Raw genomic sequence first — 22,069 nt, 5'->3', positions numbered from 1 at the left:
CGACCGTTGCTATTCACAATATACATAAATGACCTGGTGGATGACATCGGAAGTTCACTGAGGCTTTTTGCAGATGATGCTGTGGTGTATCGAGAGGTTGTAACAATGGAAAATTGTACTGAAATGCAGGAGGATCTGCAGCGAATTGACGCATGGTGCAGGGAATGGCAACTGAATCTCAATGTAGACAAGTGTAATGTGCTGCGAATACACAGAAAGACAGATCCTTTATCATTTAGCTACAAAATAGCAGGTCAGCAACTGGAAGCAGTTAATACCATAAATTATCTGGGAGTACGCATTAGGAGTGATTTAAAATGGAATGATCATATAATGTTGATTGTCGGTAAAGCAGATGCCAGACTGAGATTCATTGGAAGAATCCTAAGGAAATGCAATCCGAAAACAAAGGAAGTAGGTTACAGTACGCTTGTTCGCCCACTGCTTGAATACTGCTCAGCAGTCTGGGATCCGTACCAGATAGTGTTGATACAAGACATAGAGAAGATCCAACGGAGAGCAGCGCGCTTCGTTACAGGATCATTTAGTAATCGCGAAAGCGTTACGGAGATGATAGATAAACTCCAGTGGAAGACTCTGCAGGAGAGACGCTCAGTAGCTCGGTACGGGCTTTTGTCAAAGTTTCGAGAACATACCTTAACCGAAGAGTCAAGCAGTATATTGCTCCCTCCTACGTATATCTCGCGAAGAGACCATGAGGATAAAACCAGAGAGATTAGAGCCCACACAGAGGCATACCGACAATCCTTCTTTCCACGAACAATACGAGACTGGAATAGAAGGGAGAACCGATAGAGGTACCGTCAGGTGGCTTGCGGAGTATGGATGTAGATGTAGATGTAGACGCTGCTAGAACTGTCAGGAGCCTTACCGTTCACAAACAGGTCGTAGGTATTAAGAACTCACCTTCATTTCTTTTTGTACAGGTTAAGGCTAAAGACGAAACGTACACGTACGTTAAAAAGTTTTAATTGTGCTTAACCTTGTTCATAACAAAAGGGCCTTATTGAACATTCTGCAGCATAGTAACGGCAAATGCTTTCATTTTAAGCTCATCTGTTCACATATCAACGTATATTTTTTTGAAAAAGAAAAGGCCCGCCTACTTAGCTGGGTGATGACGTGCTCGTCTACCATCCAAGCAGGCCGGGGTTCGATTTCCCGCCGGATTGAAGATTTTCTCCGCTCGCGGACTGGGTGTTGTGTTGTCCTCATTATCCTTTCATCCTCATCACCTGCGTCCAAGTCGCCCACTGTGGCGTCGATTGAAATAAGACTTCCACTTGGCGGCCGAACTTTCCCGTTTGGGGCCTCCCGGCCAACGATGCCATACGCTCATTTCCATTTTTTTCTTTTATGAAATGTAAACAAATCAGAGTAATACACTACTGGCCATTAAAATTGCTACACCAAGAAGAAATGCAGATGGTAAACGGGTATTCATTGGACAAACATATTATACCACAACTGACATGTGATTACATTTTCACGCAATTTGGGTGCATAGATCCTGAGAAATCAGTACCCAGAACAACCACCGCTGGCCGTAATAACGGCCATGATACGCCTGGGCATTGAGTCAAACAGAGCTTGGATGGCATGTAAAGGTACAGCTGCCCATGTAGCTTCAACGCGATACCACAGTTCATCAAGAGAAGTGACTGGCGTATTGTGACGAGCCTGTTGCTCAGCCACCATTGACCAGACGTTTTCAATTGGTGAGAGAGCTGGAGAATGCCCTGGCCAGGGCAGCAGTCGAACTTTTTCCTGTATCCAGTAAGGCCCGTAAAGGACCTGCGACATGCAGTGGTGCATTATCCTGCTGAAATGTAGGGTTTCGCAGGGATCGAATGAAGGGTACGAACAAGAGGTGACCGAGAGGTGTAACCAATGGCACCTCATACCATCACGCCGGCTGGTACGCCGTTATGGCGGTGACGAACACACGCTTCCAATGTGCGTTCACCGCGATGTCGCCAAACACGGATCCGACCATCATTATTAAACAGATCATGGATTCATGCGAAGAAATGACGTTTTGCCATTCGTGCACCCAGGTTCGTCGCTGAGTACACCATCGCACGCGCTCCTGTCTGTGATCCAGCGTCAAGGGTAACCGCAGCCATGGTCTCCGAGCTGATAGTCCATGCTGCTGCAAACGTCGTCAAACTGTTCGTGCAGAAGATTGTTGTCTTGCAAACGTCGCCATCTGTTGACTCAGGGATCGAGACGTGGCTGCACGATCCGTTACAGCCATGCGGATAAGATGCCTGTCATCTCGACCGCTAGTGATAATGAGGCCGTTGGGATCCAGCACGGCGTTCCGTATTACCCTCCTGAACCCACCGATTCCATATTCTGCTAACAGTCATTGGATCTCGACCAACGCGAGCATCAGTGTCGCGATACGATAAACCGCAATCGTGATAGGCTACAATTGGACCTTTATGAAGTGATGGTACGCATTTCTCCTCCTTACACGAGGCATCACAACAACGTTTCACCAGGCAACGCCGGTCAACTGTTGTTTGTGTATGAGAAATCGGTTGGAAACTTTCCTGATGTCAGCACGTTGTAGGTGTCGCCAGCGGCGCCATCAATGTGTGACTGCTCTGAAAAGCTAATCATTTGCATATCACAGCATCTTCTTTCTGTCGGTTAAATTTCGCCTCTGTAGCACATCATCTTCGTGGTGTAGCAATTTTAATGGCCAGTAGTGTACATGATTAATTATGAAAACGCGCAGATGGCTACTTTTAGATGCACACACAACTTGAAGTGAGCCGAAGTAGTTTCTGATGCTCTTTGCCTGGTCAAATATTAGTGCCACTTTTAACATATCAAATTAAATTGTGTAAAACGTACGAGGACTAACAGTAATGTTGTAAAGCACGGTGTAACTGTTGAGCAGTGTTGTATCTATGCTATTGCCAAATAAAGCTTTCAACAGTGTTTATTTGACAACCAGTAATCATACAGTATGTTCCACTTTCCGAAATCCGTGTCGCTTCCCAACTCAATACTCACTGTCTGATGATGCACTTTAGAGCATAAACCTGTTCATAATGGTGTATGAAGACTCGTGTGTAGTTCCAAAACGATGCTAGTTCACAGTAGACGTTGATAAATGCCAGTAGTCAATAACACAACCATGTGAAACGTCCAGTTAACTGCGAGAGTACTTGCTGCTCTCAGCCACTCTCTAGGTAGACAACAAACCGGAGCTTAACCTACTAACGCCCAATGTTGCGAATTCGCGTCATACAAAAGCGATCCTGTTAAATGGAAGGTTGATTGTTTCGGAGCGCCATTGACGGTACGTGCAGATTCTACACAAAGCTAGTTCCTGTACCGTTTCTGGTACTTATTGAGCGACTTGCTGTCCACACGTTCGTTAGGTTAGGTTAGCGTTGTTTAACGTCCCGTCGACAACGAGGTCATTAGAGACGGAGCGCAAGCTCGGGTTAGGGAAGGATGGGGAAGGAAATCGGCCGTGCCCTTTCAAAGGAATCATCCCGGCATTTGCCTGAAACGATTTAGGGAAAGCACGGAAAACCTAAATCAGGATGGCTGGAGACGGGATTGAACCGTCGTCCTCCCGAATGCGAGTCCAGTGTGCTAACCACTGCGCCACCTCGCTCGGTCACACGTTCGTTCAAGACACACAAACAGTACGTTCTTGTCACTGTTCGGAAAATTATAGCTATATGCAGAGATACGCGCTCGAAACATGAAGACAAGTCGTCATGTCTTCGTTTCATGAGCGCTCAAGGTCATTTATCCACTATATGCAGAGATACGCGCTCGAAACATTGAGTCGTCATGTCATCGTTTCATGAGCGCCCAAGGTCATTTATCCACCGGGACCCTCGGGGTCAGCATGGCGACGGTCCCTGTCCCGCTGAGATAATTTGTCTTTTTAGGACAATTATCTGAGCAAGCACCCATGCCAGCAAAAGGTTGGCACGTGTAAAAGTTTTCGTTTTGGAGTGACAGACATATGAGTATTGATAACTGCAGTTGGTTAGCAACCGCTCCAGTATATAAGGGGCATGCTAGTGTCGTCTGTACATTATGTCCTCTGAATCGACTCCGAGAACTTCTATTGTCGCTTACGAGCTGCCAGAAATAGTAAGTACACTTCTATTACAATGGAAACTTTGTACAAACTTGCACGAATTGCTGTTTGTGGAAGACTGCAAAATGCGTTGGATGTTTTTCAATTAGATGTAATACAAACTATACGGGAAGATATTTTGTTGGAATTTCGTGTTTCGAAATTTAATTTCATGTTAAATTCGTATAGGTTGCCAGAATGTTATATATTTAATAAAAGTGGGAATGTTCCAATGATTTGTGAGATCGTAAATGGTGCATTAGAAGCTTGTGCAAAAATAAGAGCAGGAATTCCAGTTCCATGGGAAACACTTGGTTTAATCACAATGTCTTCTTTTGACATTTCTACATTCTGGCAAAGTAGATTCAAAATTAAAGTATTGTTTTACGAAGTATATGCTTTTTGTGAGAACTGTTTATATAAATTATCCGATTCATGGCAAAACGTGCTACTGCAACCACTTCTTATTGAAATGAAAATTAATATGGTAACTAAGACACCATCATTTTCATATGGGGTAACTTGTCCACCACATATTAAATAATATAGTCATTGGTGCATGTTTTGTGCAAACACTCCATTGTTCAGAAGTGTACGTTGTGGTGGCTCGTTAAGCAGTGTATCGGATTCAGAGGAAGACGACGCTGATATAGCTGATTCGTTGTTTGCAGATTTGTAATGGAGAATCTGTTGGGAGCCGTCCAGACGAGTTCTGAAAATATTAGTTTGTTCTATGGTATCTGTAACGTGACATAAATCAACTTTTGATTTAATAATCAAGTTCCACTTGCAAGTGAATTCGAAAACATTGCTTGTATACAACATGCAACATGAGGTGTTTATGTACTGTTGGGGACTGTTGCAACAGGTGAAATTAAGTGAGGTGAAAGCAAGTATTTCCGTTGATTCGTAGCATCAGGACACTTCAGTGTCCAGTTCTGTTCATTATTTACGTATGTCTGCATTATTACAAGTTTCTAATAACTTATATCAACACCCGACGCCTGTGTTGTTTTGACCGATTCGTTTCACTCTTACTGCGACTTGAACTGTTAATTTTCTGAAGTTCCTATTTTGTCAGCAATGGATCCCCGAGGCTTTACGTTTCACGAAATGCAAGTCATTTCAAAGCTCGCTTGTCACTTGGCAGAGAGGCGCTGAGACAGTTGCAAACCCCTGCCTAATAAACAAAATAATCTACTAGAAATCAAATCCAGAAAGGCAGCAGCACTCTGCGAGCAGGGAAAAGACACTGCAAAAAAGAGGGGTAGGCCTTCAGCAGAACTGCTATGGAAGAAGCATCGAGTGCAGTAGACCAGGTTCCAGATAAGTCTACCCGAACAGATCCATCACGTCACTGGCGTCAAGTTGCAGACGCAGTACAAACACAAACAAGTTATAAAGGACAGAGAGTATTCACGTGTATCAAGTGTAAGTCTAAACAAGAGCATAAGATCTTACCGAGTATTCCTCTAATATATTGTATTTTACTGTTTGTTTGTCACGGTCGCGGTGGTCTAGCGGTTCTGGCGCTGCAGTCCGGAACCGCGGGACTGCTACGGTCGCAGGTTCGAATCCTGCCTCGGGCATGGGTGTGTGTGATGTCCTTAGGTTAGTTCGGTTTAAGTAGTTCTAAGTTCTAGGGGACTTATGACCTAAGCTGTTGAGTCCCATGGTGCTCGGAGCCATTTTGTTTGTCACATTGCATTTTTCATCATGTAAATCCTACCAAGGCTTCATCGAAATGTTAAATTAAAATCTTTAACTAAGTGGACTGTTGTACGTCTTCAATTTATCAAATTCCTGTTGTCGCAAATAGCGGCGTACCCAATTATTTCTTACAGGTATAACATATCTTAGATTTGACCTTTTGCACACTATAACACTTTTTTACTGGTTAAAAAAATATGAATTTTTATTTTTTTTTCTTTGAAGCTGAAATTTATTCAGGTATTGTAGACCACGGCTTGCAAAACGTCATTCTATGCTGTACTGTTGGAATCGATGCTCGGGTTGGCTTGGCACAACTTTGTGCATATCGACTTTGCTCGGTCCTTCACGGCATAGCACTAAATTCATTTAACAGTGAGAAGCGAGATTTCCTTCCAGCATTTGGTGTGGCTAATTTTGATCAGCACTATTTTCTGGCTGGTCGCGGCGGAGGTTCGAGTCCTCCCTCGGGCATCGGTGTGTGTGGATTTGTCCTTAGGATTATTTAGGTTATGTAGTGTGTAAGCTTAGGGACTGATGACCTTAGCAGTTAAGTCCCATAAGATTTCACACACATTTGAACATTTGAACACATACTATTTTCTTCAGTTTAGCAGAATCGCGATGTAAGCGCCATTTATCCTTCATTGTTCGTGACATAAAGGAAGTGGCTGTTTGTGCCTAAAGAGGGAGAATAGCTACTGATCGTTGCAGTCCTTTAAAAATGAATGAGAGGTACACAGAAGGATGCCTTGAAAAGGCATTACAAAACATGCAGAGAGAATTTAAAGATTTTGTTTTCACTGAAACAGCTAAGAATTATAATTATCGGCAGACGATTTGTACATTACTCAATCTTCTGTGCGTGAGAGAGCACTTCGTGTTGGGTGTATAGGTATGGATCACGCATTAAAGAAACACGAATTCTGAACAATCCACTGTAGCTTTGAAAGAGTTACAGGAATAGCTTTGTAAATGTTTGAGGACACTGCCAATATTACATTTCTTTTTTAGCTATTTTAGAGACACTTCACCTTTTCAGTTGGAAGTATCCCTGTGCATCTACGGACAGAACTGGGCATTCTTCAGTGTAATCCTAGTTTTAAAGGTAGATTCTTTTACGGTAAAATCGTCCATGCGTTCTACGTTGTCTTCCTTGGGAAGAATTTCCACCTCTCCGTAATGAGGCTGAAAACGTGAAATAAATATTTCGATCAACATATGTTTCTGAAAGGCTTTTTCGATTATGAAACTAAGTAAGACCTGATTGCATGTCAACCTGAATGACAATCTGGGAAACTCTCTTCCTCTATCAATACGCAAAGAATTTTAGCCAGATATCAAGGTTATTATGTTTTCAGCGCACCAGAAATGATTAAACATCACTAAAAATTTGTTATGCTGTCGATGAATGTAAATACACTGCTTGGCAATTGCAAAGGAACAGGAACGTTGTTGGATGGAATAATCACAGGCAGTAATGGGCGACAGGAAACACAGCACATGCGTAAGAAAAGTGCAGCCTATTTACAACGGGAAATGAAACATATTTCACCATATGGGAAAGCAGGATAACACACATTAACAGCTTTCACGTTTGACACAGGTCAGAGTGCCAGTACAAAGGACGGTATCAGGCTCTCAGTAAAGGAAGTGCCCTCTTCGGATACTAATGCACATTTTGCACCTGGTACGCTGGCTAGTTTGGAGTTTCTCGGGGATGGATATTGTCCCACTTCTGCCTGAAGACGGTTTTCAACCATTGCAAGATTTGGGAAGTGGGTGTTAGTTGAGAAATACGTCAGCGAAGTGCATCCCAGGCGTGGACTTGAGGGGTTAAGTCCGGGCAGTACGCTGGCCATTCTATACGTCACACGTGATCACTTTCCAGCAATTCCGACAACTCCAGCGGTCCTGTGTGGGCGGGCATTGTCGTTCACAAACAGGAAAATTGGGCCTATCGCATCCGTTAACAGACGGACATGAGCCAGAATGATCTCCCTGCACTACTGCTGTGCAAAGATATGCAGCGATGGTCCGCCATTGTGCATAATGCCTGCATAAGGCCATACCGTCGACGTTCGAAAATGCTATCTAGTGCTTCACGTGTTCCCCTCTCTCTCCACACCAACTGGCGGCCAGAAACAATTGCCACAGCAAAGCCGAATTCGTCGGAGAACATTGTCCCCGATTCCAACCAAAATGCCCGCTTCACCAGCGAATTCTTTCCCAACAATTGCGTCACTGCAGTGGGATACACTTAACAAGATTCCGAACACACGAACGAAACGCGAAATGATTGTGGTGCAGAAACGCTTACCGGAAGCGGTAGTATGGTCTGCAAGAATCTACCTATTAGTTCATTTTCGCCACTTCTTATCGACCACTTGCGTCCTTTGTATAGTATTTCCACCTTCAGTAACTCTTATTAATTGCAAGGTGACACTTTTGGTCACACCCATTCCCATGGCCACACTTTGACCGGCTTCGAGCTGTTCAACTGCTCGTCCACGATCTCGCAAGCACTGAAATGATGTCTTACAGGCATGGTGGTGGCATAACACATAGAATGTCCCACTAACAGGTTCCATAACAATCTTCTTCGAACACTGTACTGTGTGAACTGTCAAATGCATACAGACCATTCGTGCAATGGCTTCACTCCATTTAACACGTCGTGCCAACTACATTTCCTTGTACTATCATTCGTCAGGTGTTCCATACCAACTGTTGCTAGTTCCATAGTAGCAGTTATTCTTTAGAAGTTCCCAAGCAGTGTGTGAAACAAACCTGTAGGTGATGCTTCGCATTTTACCCTCTCCCCCTGCCCCCAATGAGACGGCGTGACGTGGTAGAGGGGGAAGTGTGCACTTGCGCGCTAGAGATTTCCTCGCGTGAACAACCACCCCTGTTTTAGGACGTTAAGATACACTACTGGCCATTAACATTGCTACACCACGAAGATGACGTGCTACAGACGCGAAATTTAACCGACAGGAAGAAGATGCTGTGATATGGAAATGATTAGCTTTTCAGAGCATTCACACAGGGTTGGCGCCGCTGGCGACACCTACAACATGCTGACATGAGGAAAGTTTCCAACCGATTTCTCATACACAAACAGCAGTTGACGGGCGTTGCCTGGTGAAACGTTATTGTGATGCCTCGTGTAAGGAGGAGAAATGCGTACCAACACGTTTCCGACTTTGATCAAGTTGGGATTGTAGACTATCGCGATTGCGGTTTATCGTATCGTGGCATTGCTGCTCGCGTTAGTCGAGATCCAACGACTGTTATCAGAATATCGAATCGGTGGGTTCAGGACAGTAATACGGAACGCCGTGCTGGATCGCAACGGCCTCGTATGACTAGCAGTCGAGATGACAGGCATATTATCCGCATCGCTGTAACGGATCGTGCAGCCACGTCTCGATCCCTGAGTGTGCCGATGGGGACGTTTGAAAGATAACAACCATCTGCACGAAAAGTTCAACGACGCTTGCAGCAGCATGGACTATCAGCTCGGAGACCATGGCGGTGGTTATCCTTGACGCTGCATCACAGACAGGAGCGCCTGCGATGGTGTACTCAACGACGAACCTGGGTGCACGAATGGCTAAACGTCATTTTTTTTGGATGAATCCAGGTTCTGTTTACAGCATCATGATGGTCGCATCCGTGTTTGGCGACATCACGGTGAACGCACATTGGAAGCATGTGTTCGTCATCGCCATACTGGGGTATCACTCGGCGTGATGGTATGGGGTGCCATTGGTTACACGTCTCGGTCACCTCTTGTTCGCATTGACGGTACTTTGAACAGTGTACGTTACATTTCAGATGTGTTACGACCTGTGGCTCTACCCTTCATTCGATCCCTGCCAAACCCTATATTTCAGCAGGGTAATGCACGACCGCATGTTGCAGGTCCTGTATGGGCCTTTCTGGATACGGAAAAAGTTCGACTGCTGCTCTGGCCAGCACATTCTCCAGATCTCTCGCCAATTGAAAACGTCTGGTCAATGGTGGCCGAGCAACTGGCTCGTCACAATGCGCCAGTCGTCTTGATGAACTGTGGTATCGTGTTGAAGCTGCATAGGCAGCTATACCTGTACACGCCATCCAAGCTCTGTTTGACTCGATGCCCAGGCGTGTCAAGGTCGTTTTTACGGTCAGAGGTGGTTGTTCTGAGTGCTGATTTCTCAGGATCTATGCACCCAAACTGCGTGAAAATGTAACTGCATGTCAGTTCTAGTATAATATATATTTGTCCAATGAATACCCGTTTATCATCTGCATTTCTTCTTGGTGTGGCAATTTAAATGGCCAGTAGTGTATTTGGCTGTATCTCCCAGTGAGACCTATCGCCTTTTAAATCTTGCATGATAGGTGAGAACACAGTTCGTCTATCGGACAGCACACCATCGGGAAACTTACCTGGTGCTCCTCCTTGACGGGGTTGGCAGAGGCGGCGGCGGCAGGGGTGGCGGGGGCGGCGCCGACCGGGGTGCCGTTGAGGGCGGCCCTGGGCGCGCCCAGCTGGTAGATGTTGAGCATGTGCGCCGCCTGCACGTGCACCATCAGGTCCCACGCGCTGGGGAACACGTCCTTGCACTGCGCGCACAGCAGGCCCACCGTGCCGTCCTCGCCAGGCGACTCTGCGAAACGCCGGCAGTCTGAGCACCTCTCACCCTGGTCTGCACTGTGCGCTAATCGCTGACGCCCTCACTCTTTACAAATATTTATCTATTGAGTACAGTTAACTCGCGCCTCTCTCTCTCTCTCTCTCTCTCTCTCTCCCTCCCTCCTTCTCTCTCTCTCTCTCTCTTTTTCTCTCTCAGTCTCACTCTCTTCTTCTCTTACTTTTAAAACGTCGGTGACTAGGCCATTCCTCGACGACGAAGAAGAATGAAAATACCGGGTATCAATTATTGAACAATATGAAAAAAAAATCGTCATACGTCCAGAACGGTTCGGGTTAGGACATTCAGACTGCACGATAGGCCGCGGTGCACGGTGGAAATTACTATACACATTCAGTGACGAACCCCATTTTCATTTGGATGGGTTCGTCAGTAAGCAAAATTGGTGCATTTGGGGGGGTTGGAGAATCCGCATTACGCAAGCAAGAAGTCTCTTCATCCTCAACGCGTAAATGTGTGGCGTGCAATGTCCGGTCACGCAACAATCCGTGCGATACTCCTTGATGGCACGGTGACTACCGAACGATACATGGTGGTTTCGGAAGATGATTTCATCCACATTATCCAAAGTGACGCTGATTTCGAGAAGATGTGCTTCATGTAAGGCGAAACACGATTCCATCGAGCCAGGAGAGTGATGTCCTGGAAGAGCACTTTGGGGGCAGCATTCTGGCTCTGGGGTACCCAGAGGCCATTGGCACCGGCCTCGATTGGCCGCCATATTCTCCGGTTCTGAGCACATACGACTCCTCTTTCTCGGGCTATATTAAAGTCAAGGCGTACAGCAATAACACCAAAACCACTGCTGGGATGAAAACAGCCATTCAAGAGATCATCGACGGCATCGATGTTCCGTCACTTCAGCGGGTCATGCAGAATTTCGCTAATCGTATGCCCTGCATCATCGCCAATGATGGCAGGCGTATCGAACATGTCATAATCTAAATCCAAATATCTCTTGTGATGTCTACATTTTGAATGAAGTGTGTGCACGCCGTAGTTTGCAACTAATTCACATTTTTGTTATATAGCATATTTATAAGGATTTCGAAGCTTATGACTAGAGGTAAGGTAGATACCGCCTGCGGGAAAAGAGAAGCAGCTTCATAATATCAAGAGCTTGGATGAAAAGCCATTCCTAAGCAAATAAGGGAAAGCTGCAAGGTGGAGGGGGATCGTAGAGGGTCTATACAGGGAAGATGTGGTTTGAGGGCAATGTTGTAGAAATGGAAGAGGATGTAGATGAGATGAGGTGGGAGATATGATACTGTGAGAAGAATTTGGTAAACCGCTGAAAGATGTAAGTCGATACAAGGCTTTGGGTAGTAGACGACATTCCGTCACAACTACTGATAGCCTTGGGAGAGCCATCCGTCACAAAACTCGACCATATTGTGTGCAAGATTTATGAGACAGGTGAAATAGCCTTAGACATCAAGAAGAATGTTGACAGGTGTGAAAATTACCGAACTATCAGTTTACTAATTCATAGTTGCAAAATACTAACTCGAATTCTTTACAGAGTGGAAAAACTCACACGAACAGACATCAGGGAAGATCAGTTTGGATTCCCGAGAATTGCAGGAACACGCGAGGCCGACGGCCTTCCTATCCGTACAGATTCGTAGGCCTAAGCTGTTTCACTTGAATAATGGAAATAATCCCAACAACAAAGAGAATTCGTGTCTTCTCAACGACAGTGGTCCCCAACGGGGGCGCGAGAAATGTCACGGGTATACGAATTGGCTGTGCGTAAATTCCAACGGAGTAACTGCCGGAGCAGTTTCAAAATATCAAATGGCAGAATCGCGGCGGAACATTCTTTCCCATCTGATGAAGGAGATGTGCAGATTAAAATACGAATGCATAACTGCAGGAAAAGAGTCCACGAAGAAAGAGCACTGTCTGTTTTTCTATTTTTTAAAGAAAATTTCAGGATTTCAAAGATGAAGTTTCAAGTTTCGTAGCAAAGATGCCTACTTGTGAGAACTCTAAGACGGCATTGTGTAAAGTAAGAACGGAAGATACAATGATGACACAGAACCCTGGCACTGTTAGTAGATTCAACTGAACGAAGATATTTTGATATTAACAGAAGATTGTAGTTTTTGGAAAACTGATGATAGATCTGTTCCTGAAAGAAGAAGTGGGGTTCGGTTGTCAAGAAGGCAAGAAAATCCTCTTTGAATATGTAACCATTCTTATTAACGGGACATCTGACAGTTGTTTGAAACAATTCTACGCTATACAGATTAATATCACAAGCACCAGAGAGGAGACGAACAACTGTCCACTATACACATTGATATCGCAAGCACCAGAGAAGAGTCGCCTATTTTTCCTGCTTTATTTGCTTCGCTGAAAATACGTATGAAAGAGGTCTTTCTGGATTGAAAAATAAGATATTTTGCTCGTCACCAAGAACTGCAGTAGTAGACTTTGAAATGGCTGCAACTGAAGATATCGTAACAGCATTTTCGGTAACCCCCTTCCTGGTTGCAGTTTTCAGTTTTACCATTGAATGTGGGAGAAAATATAAGAGTTGGAATTAACGGAGGGATACATGGATAGAGAGGAAGTCCGTCCGATTGTTTTACTGCACTTATGCTGCCGTGGCACATCTTGTACCAAACAGTGTCGATGACATGTGGTTAGTAATTATGGAGGAAATTCCTAGTGGAGAAAAAAGATTTCGCCGACTACATGGTCAATCAATGGAGTAAAAACCTAGAATATCAGCTGAAATGTGGAATGTCTTCAACCAGGGCCATAGGACCACTAATGCAGCGAAGGCTGGTTCAAAAATGGTTGAAATAGCTCTGAGCACTATGGGACTTAACATCTGAGGTCATCAGTCGCCTAGAACTTAGAAATACTTGACCTAACTAACCTAAGGACATCACACACATCCATGCCCGAGGCAGGATTCGATCGAACCTGCGACCGTAGCGGTCGCTCGAAGGCTGGCATAGGAAACTAAACTCATCAATAAATCACAAATATACGAACATATACTATCCGATAAATAAGCTGAAAGAGGAAGTAGCAATCGGCACATTTGAAATTAAAAAGGTTCCATTAGCCTGTTTCTTCGAAAAACAAGAAAAGCTACTTAGATATTGACAAAAGGTTAAAAGACATTAGAGTATACAGGATGTAATGGGTATAAGAGCAGATATTTTTATATGTGGTATCTTAGTATGAACACACCACAGTGTGTTGGTTGTTTGTTCCTTGTGTCGCATAGTCTTACCACAATTACGTCACGAACTTACGAGCTGATGTTTTTTTCATGGCTGTAACTGTACCAACTAAGTGGATTACGCATGTCAGCATAGACAAACCAATTTGCGCCAACGTCTCTTCACGTCAACATCTGACCTGCTGCACAGGAGAAAATATGTACTACTCTTGCAACACTTAGTTAAAAGTACTAACCAACCTAAAAACATACGACATGTAATAGCTGTAGTTATTAGTATGCTAATTATGTTAGTACTGATGTAATGTTGTTCAGTACACCGTCCTCAGTAACCAATAGAGACATCTGCACTTATACAGAATGCAATCTATATAATGATGCAGAAGATTTAAGAAAATCTTGAATACATCTTTCTTTATTCCAAGTAAGTGAGAAATAAGAAGTCATCAACTAATTCAACCAGTTTAATTATTTGATGCCGTAGTGTTGTAGACAATAAGGAAGATAAAAATAAAAAAGTAAATATTACAACTAGTTAAACATACCTATGTACTGTGAGAATAGCCAGTCGTAAGCCTGGATAAATGTGGAGGGAAGTTCTTATTACAAAAAGGTCGGCAGAGCATCCCCACTCTTATGGTTTACTTTGATGGCCAGAAGCCCGTGGCACCAGAAGATACACCAACTTGAAGGCGCAGATAAAAGATCTTTGACAGCGTAAATTTAAACGATTGAAAGATCTCATGAGGACACACTAGGCAACTGGGAATTTTGTCTATCTGTACTGGTCTTTTAGCTCTGCACTCAAGTGTGCAGTGAGCTGGAGTGCCATCGTGCAGTAGCCACATTACCCTCCATACCACCAGAGGCACATCTTCCCAGCAGGTGAGACAGCGTCAGCTGCAGAAAGTGCCGATGTGCATCGCCTGTGAGGTGTTGAGGAAGGATGACTGGTCCGACGAGGCGGTTGCCATCCCCGCCAAACTGACAGGATTGAACCATGGGTGAAGGTTTACGGTCATCATACCATGGGGATTCTCCAAAGTCCACAGGTGGGACGTTGTGAAGATAGTCGACACCGCTAACTTTATTTATGAACTGTATGGAAGACGGAAATCCCAGTACGGTGGTGGTCTGTGGAATGAACCAACGACAAAACTGTCGCTGCGGAGGCCGCTCCGTAGGTCCACTGCCTGCTACGTGTTGTAAATGGTACGGACAGTGGCAGTTGACGTAGCGAATGTTCCACACTGTCATCTGGCTTATTGCATGCTGGCAGGCCACCTGCCTGTTGCTGATTCTGGGATCACTATAGAAGACCTTCAAGGGGTGTACCTCCCTTGGAACGCAAGTCCAGCGATACCGTATGATCTTTCTTGCTGCTTATTCTCTCAGGATCATTTCCTGTAGGTGGCCACCATTTCGCAAGATCACCCTGTATAAAATGGCTAATCAAGGAAAATGATGCATGTAGTATAGAAACGGAAGGGGAAGTAGATGAACATAAGATAAGAGATATAATACACAGTGGGGAATTTGACAGAACACTGAAAGACCTAAGACGAAACAAGGCCCCTAGAGTAGACGGCACTCCTGCAGGATTCTTGACACCCCTCGGAGAGTCAGCCACAGCAAAAGTATTCCACCCTGTGCGCAAGGTATATGAGACAGGAAAAATTCCCTTAGCTATGTAACCATTCCAATTCCAGACAACGAAAGTGCTGGCCAGTAGTGAATATGTCACGGAATCATCATTGTTACAAAATACTGACAAGAAAAATGGAAAAACTGTTGAAACCGACCTTGGGGCAGATTTCTTTTAGGTGAAAGTAATGAAAATCTACTTTAATATAATTTGTAGATTAAAAGAAAAAATTAACTATTTTAATAGGAGCACACTCTTTGAAACACTAGAAGTATCAGGCACAAAATACAGGGAACGAAAAGTAGTCCACTACTTGTACAAAAACTAGACGAGTCCCGTTAGAACCGACGGAAATGAGAGGGAAGCAGTAGTTGAGAAGGGAGCGATACAGGATTATTGTTGTTCTGTCACTGACGGCAAACGACAAAAAAAAAATGGTTCAAATGGCTCTGAGCACTATGAGACTTAACATCTGTGGTCATTAGTCCCCTAGAACTTAGAACTACCTAAACCTAACTAACCTAAGGACATCACACACATCCATGCCCGAGGCAGGATTCGAACCAGCGACCGTAGCGGTCACGCGGTGCCAGACTGAATCGCCTAGAACCGCACGGCCACACCAGCCGGATACGAACGACATGGAACAGCAGTTGAACGGAATGGATAACGTCTTGCAAAAAATTTTAAGATGAACACAAAAGAAAGTAAGGGTAATGCAATGACGTCTAATGAAACGAGGTATTACTACCAAAACGAGTAAAAGAGTTTTGCTCTTTTCGCAGCAAAATAATAGATGATGGAGGAAGCAGAGGATACAAAACGCAGAAGGGCTACAACAAGAAAAGTATATCTGAAGAAGAGAAAGTTGTCGACATTGAACATAAATTAAAATATTGCAAAAAATTCCAAATGTGTGTGAAATCTTATGGGACTTAACTGCTAAAGTCATGAGTCCCTAAGCTTACACACCACTTAACCTATATTATCCTAAGGCCCAACACACACACCCATGCCCGAGGGAGGACTCGAACCTCCGCCGCGACCAGCCGCACAGTCCATGACTGCAGCTCCCCGACCGCTCGGCTAATCCCGCGAGGCTATTAAAATATTAAGATATCTTTTCTGAAGGTATTGTTCTGGAGGAGTATAGCCTTGTATGGCAGAGAAACGTGCACAGTAGGCGGTTCAGACAAAAATGAGGAATGATCATTTTGATATTTGCTGCTACCGAAGAGTCCTCAACATTGAGTGGCTATACAGAGAAACTAATCAGGTGGTACTGAACCGAATTGGAGCAAAAACTTGAGTACAAGAAGCGGTCAGCTGATACAACAGAAATTTGGTTTGGTAATGGAGGGAAGTGGGGAGGAAGGAGGTAATAACTGTGGTAGAGACTAATGTAGAATACAGTAACCAGTTTGAAATGTATACAGGATTCAGTAGTCATGCAGAGATGAAGAGAGTTGCTCAGAGTAGACTAGCGACGCGAGACCGCAACAACAGTAACCAAGTCAACAGTGTTTTCTAGCAAGGTCCACCGGAGGTATTTCTTCAAGTTTGGAATGCAACAGAGACGTGCCTGGAAAATTGTAGTTGTTAGGGTGGGTCGTAAGTCGGCTTCGAAAACATGACCTACGATTCATTGATCGTGACCGGGCCAAATATCTCAGGAAATGAGCGTCAAACGAAAAATCTGCAAAGAACGAAACTTGTCTAGCTTGAAGGGGGCAACCAGATGGAGCTTTGGTTGGCCCGCTAGATGGCGCTGCCATAGGTCAAACGGATATAAACTGCGTTTTTTTAAATAGGAACCCCTCATTTTTTATTACATATTCGTGTAGTACGTAAAGAACTATGCATGTTTTAGTTGGACCACTTCTTTCGCGTTGTGGCAGATGGCGCTGTAATAGTCACAAACGTATAAGTACGTGGTATCACGTAACATTCCATCAGTGCTGACGGTATTTGCTTCGTGATACATTACCCGTGTTAAAATGGACCGTTTACCAATTGCGGAAAAGGTCGATATCGTGTTGATGCACTGTTATTGTGATCAAAATGCCCAACAGGTGTGTGCTATGTATGCTGCTCGGTATCCAAGTGTCCGGACCGTTCGCTATCAATGGACCACCCTGTATAAACTGGACTTTTATTTTTCCCAGTCAGTACCAAGCATGCACTGAAGTGACAAACGACAAGAGATAGTGGTATACACACATACAGAAAGCGGTAGTACGGCGTACACAAGGTATAAAAGGGCAGTGCATTGGCGGAGCTGCCATTTGTACGTAGGTGATTCATATCTAGAGGTTTCAGACGTGATTATGGCCGCACGGCGGGAATGTACATACTTTGAATGCTGAATGGTAGTTGGAGATAGACACATGGGATTTTTCATTTCGGAAAACGTCAGGGAATGCGATATTCTGAGATCCATCGAGTCAATAGTGTGCCGAGAATACCAAATTTCAGGCATTAACTCTCAAGACGGATAAACGCATGGCCAGCACATAGCGACTGAGAGCAGCAGTGTTTGCGTAGAGTTGTTAGTGCTAATAGACAAGCAATCGTTCGAGAAATGACCGCAGAAACGAATGTGAGACGTACGACTTAGAGTGCTGCAACGCTCAGTGTTTGACCGGTCACGGCTCGCCTGTTGACGGGGGGACCGAGCAGCTCGTGTCCGGCCCCACACGACTCGGTATGATATTTCAATACAATCGTGGATAGAAGACGAGTCTCATTTCCAAACAAAAGAGATATTTTTCCTTTCATTTATAGGAAACATTAAATAAGTGCTTTCCCTGTAATCTAGAAGACAACCATCTTCATAAAGACAGCATACAAAGAACATTAAACATTTACAGACGTAACTTGTCATACGTTTCAATTGTTTGCATCATAAACAAAATTATAGTTATTGTTGATCAGCAGGAAATCACTAACGCGTTCCGGATTTAATTGGGTGCGGCAATTTGTTAGTAACATTTCGGCTTTACTAAAGCACCTTTCACTAGGTGCGCTCTTTGCTGGGATACATAAAATACGTCTTGCAACTGCAGCCAAACCTGGCAGATCTGTTTCATGTCTGCTCCACCACTTTAACATGCCATCATCATCATCATCTCCGGGGTGCATTAAAATTTACTATGGATCTACTTCATCTGCTGCGGATGATCTGTTGTTCCTCCATTCCTTGAAACGAGCTCTCTTTCTGGGTGGTGATGACACTACTTGAAGGATCTATGATAATAAACAAAAGAGACAAGTAATACAGAACTGATATGGAAATCATCGAAACATTCCCGTAAGAGACCGATGACCTCGCTGTTTGGTCTCTCCCCCCAAACAACCCGACCCCCCGTTCCCATAAAAACGAGATGTTTTACGTTAATGAAATATTATACGAGTCACAACATTCCCGTTCCTCTATAATACACTTTCCACTAACTATGCAAAAACGATTATGTTAATGATTGAATGTTGTACCTGCGTACGTAGCACATATTTGTCGCACATTGTTAAGAATTTCCTGCTTTTCACTTATTTCAAGCATATTAAGATAACGGAAGGACGGCCAAAGAAACGGTCTTTGTGAGGTTTCTTGCAACTGTGTTTCTTTAAATGAGTGGTTGCCGACTGGAAAAACAATAAAGTGGAGCAGTTTATGCACGATACGTACCCAGTAGACGCAATGTTTTCATCTACAACCAACATAAACGTACTTCATACTGGGCTTTTTAGACCTTCCCGGTTCTTTAATGTGTAAACATTGGTTTCAGTCTTACGTCTTACTACACTGGCTTCCTCGCGCTGCATGATTACAGAGAGACACAGAATAAGCCCGTACTGGCTGCAGTGTCACACGGATAATGACACGTGTAATGTGTTTGAAGTTACGTGCTACGTATTCGGTCACGGCTTCTATGCTCGGTCACAAGAACTAGTGCGGGTAGCCTATCCAGTTAGGGTGTGCTCGCCCCACCTCGTATTTTGTGCTCGCTTACTCGGTCATGCAGGACTCTAGTACGACTAGATATCTGTTAGGAGAGTACGGCGAAATTTGGCGTTAATGGGGTATGGCAGCAGACTACCGACGCAAATACCTTTAGTAACAGTACGACATCGCCTGCAGCGCATTTTCAATGTTCGTGACCATATCCGTTACACCACAGACGACTAGGAAACCCTTGCCTGGTCAAGTGAGTCCCGATTTCAGCTAGTAAGAGCTGATGGTAGGGTTGGAGTGTGGCGTAGACCTCCCCAAGTTGTCAACGAAGCACTGTGCAATCTGGTGGTGCCTCCATATGGAATGCACAGGGTCCTTTGGTCCAACTGAACCGATCATTGACTGTAAATGGTTACGTTCGGCTACTTAAGGACCATTTTCAGCCATTCCTTCACGTTCGCCAACAATGATAGGATTTTTATGGATGCCAATGTGCCATGTCAGCGGCCCACAGTTCTTCGCAGTTGGTTTGAGGAACGTTCGAGTTCGTAATTTGGTTACCCAGGTCTCCCGAGATAAATCCGAGCGAACATCTGTTGGACACAGTCGAGAGATAAGTTCGTGCACAAAATCGTGAACCGGAACACGTTCGTAATTATGGACGGATGTAGAGGCAGCATGGTTCAGTGTTTCTGCAGGGGACATCAAACGATTTGTTGAGTTCATACCACGGCGGGCTGCTGCACTAAACAGGGCAGAAGGTCCGCCACGCTATTACGAGGTGTCCCATGACTTATATCACCTAAGTGGATGACTCGTGTTTAATTCCATAGTTTAATTGTTTTTGGTGTCCATGATTACTTGCACAGAAGTTCACACACTAAAACACTGAGATAGCTAGAAAGAAGGCATATAAGAAAAAAATGAAGTTGTGCAATGCAAGGAGTCTGTTATTATACAGTGCAGTTGGTAAGTGACGAATACGTAACAAATGTTATCGAAATTTCAAAGGTGGAAAAGCGAGGACGAGTAAACCAGTCTTCGGTGACAGCAAGGAGGGGTTACAGGGAGCGAGAGACGGAACAAACATAGCTGAGGAGGTAAGCGGGTAGACTTTTTTGGAAAGTCCACGGCCAGAATCGAGTAGTTCTCAGGCATAAAGTTGTGATCTTTCAGGTAGTTTCGTCATGCAGTACATGTGAGGTGTTACCAGTGTAACAGAGTACTTCTTCCTTTACTCCATAAATTTAGTCAGTCTAAGAGCAAAACTTGCCTCGGTATTTTGTGAAATGCACTGATACACATTATAAAGATGTTTGTTAGTCGGAACGTGCTATTCAGGTTGCGCCAGCAATAAAATTAAGAGAAATGTCACTTGGTTGACTAGTTGTAGCGAATGAAAATTCATAAAAATATCTTTTGGCGTGGCGAATTACGTTTATTTGTGCGTAAAATGAATAAAAGGATTGTATTTAGCTAAGAGTTTTGAAACGTTTAAAATCATACAATCAGCAACTGCCGTGCCACTTACGAATTGACTGGCATTTTTACAGGCAGACGCTTTAAATATACAATATTGCTTTAAGCCGCAGGAGAAATTAACTTTCGAAACTATGTAGCGTTTCGCTGAAATAGCCGTTTCTGAATAGCCTTAGCTTTACCACACCGGTCTGCCAAGATGAAGGACGAAAGCAACTTTCGCATGATCTGACACTCCCAGATAATGCAGCTCGGTGAAACCTGGACCATACACGGGAACAACGGCTACAGTATAGTAATCAAGGTAAGTTAAAGAAATGCGCAGTGGGACGAACGAATGTGTTACTTTTCCACCAGCCGATGTGACCGAGCGGTTCTAGGCGCTTAAATCCGTAACCGCGATGCTGCTACGGTCGCAGGTTCGAATCCTGCCTCGGGCAAGTCCCACAGTGCTCAGAGCCATTTGAACCATTTTGATACTTTCCGAGGGCAATAATTAGACTCCAGTCACTGTGACTCATGTTGGTCCCATGGGCATTTACAAAACACGGGACACGGTACTTAATAGGGTGTGTGATCAACACGGACAGCATGCGTGCTCTGCAACGTGCTGTCTTGCTGGCCACAGGGATGGCAAGGTTTTATTATGGTAACGTCTTCCATTCACCTTCCCGGCGCGGCTGAAAACATCATGTGGACGCGCTAGAAAAGCATCTGCCACACACAGGTGGAGGGGCTGTTGGAACGAGAGGATATTCGGACTCAGATCCCATCGAGCACCTGTGGGGAGCGTTGGGGTGATGAATTCCAGCACGTTGTCATGCACGAAGGACCATCCGGCAGCTGTTAACCGCCGTGCTGGAGGGATGGAACACCCTTCCACAAGAACTCCTTAGTATCCTCGTAGCCAGCATGAGAGTACGCCGTGGTGATCACACATCCTGTTCCTAACTATGTTCCGCTACGGGGACCATCATAAATGCGGTGAACAGTGAATTATTTTCTTTGAATAAAAGCGTCATCTCCGTTCGTCTCACTGCGCATTTCTTTCATTTACATTTTGTGTTATTTCTACGTATGGTCCAAGTTTACTCGAGCTATGTTACTTGGCAGTGCCAGATCATGTGGATGTCACTTTGTCCTTATACAAGGTGTTTCAAAAATGACCGGTATATTTGAAACGGCAATAAAAACTAAACGAGCAGCGATAGAAATACACCGTTTGTTGCAATATGCTTGG

General features: G+C 44.4%; 1 protein-coding gene across 1 annotated transcript in view; it reads right to left on the bottom strand.

The window, feature by feature from the left end:
- LOC126188065 (RNA-binding protein Raly-like) overlaps nt 1-22,069 on the bottom strand; it is a 1,094,525-nt gene that overhangs the window by 102,546 nt on the left and 969,910 nt on the right. The window contains exon 8 of the mRNA XM_049929509.1: nt 10,286-10,506. Coding sequence (XP_049785466.1) covers nt 10,286-10,506 — 221 coding nt within the window. The remainder of the gene's footprint in view (nt 1-10,285; nt 10,507-22,069) is intronic.

The sequence above is a fragment of the Schistocerca cancellata genome, chromosome 5 (assembly GCF_023864275.1).
Source record: "Schistocerca cancellata isolate TAMUIC-IGC-003103 chromosome 5, iqSchCanc2.1, whole genome shotgun sequence".
Classification (NCBI taxonomy): Eukaryota; Metazoa; Arthropoda; class Insecta; order Orthoptera; family Acrididae; genus Schistocerca; species Schistocerca cancellata.
The sequence above is the reverse complement of the archived record's forward strand: the minus strand, read 5'-3'. Positions and strand labels throughout refer to the sequence as shown.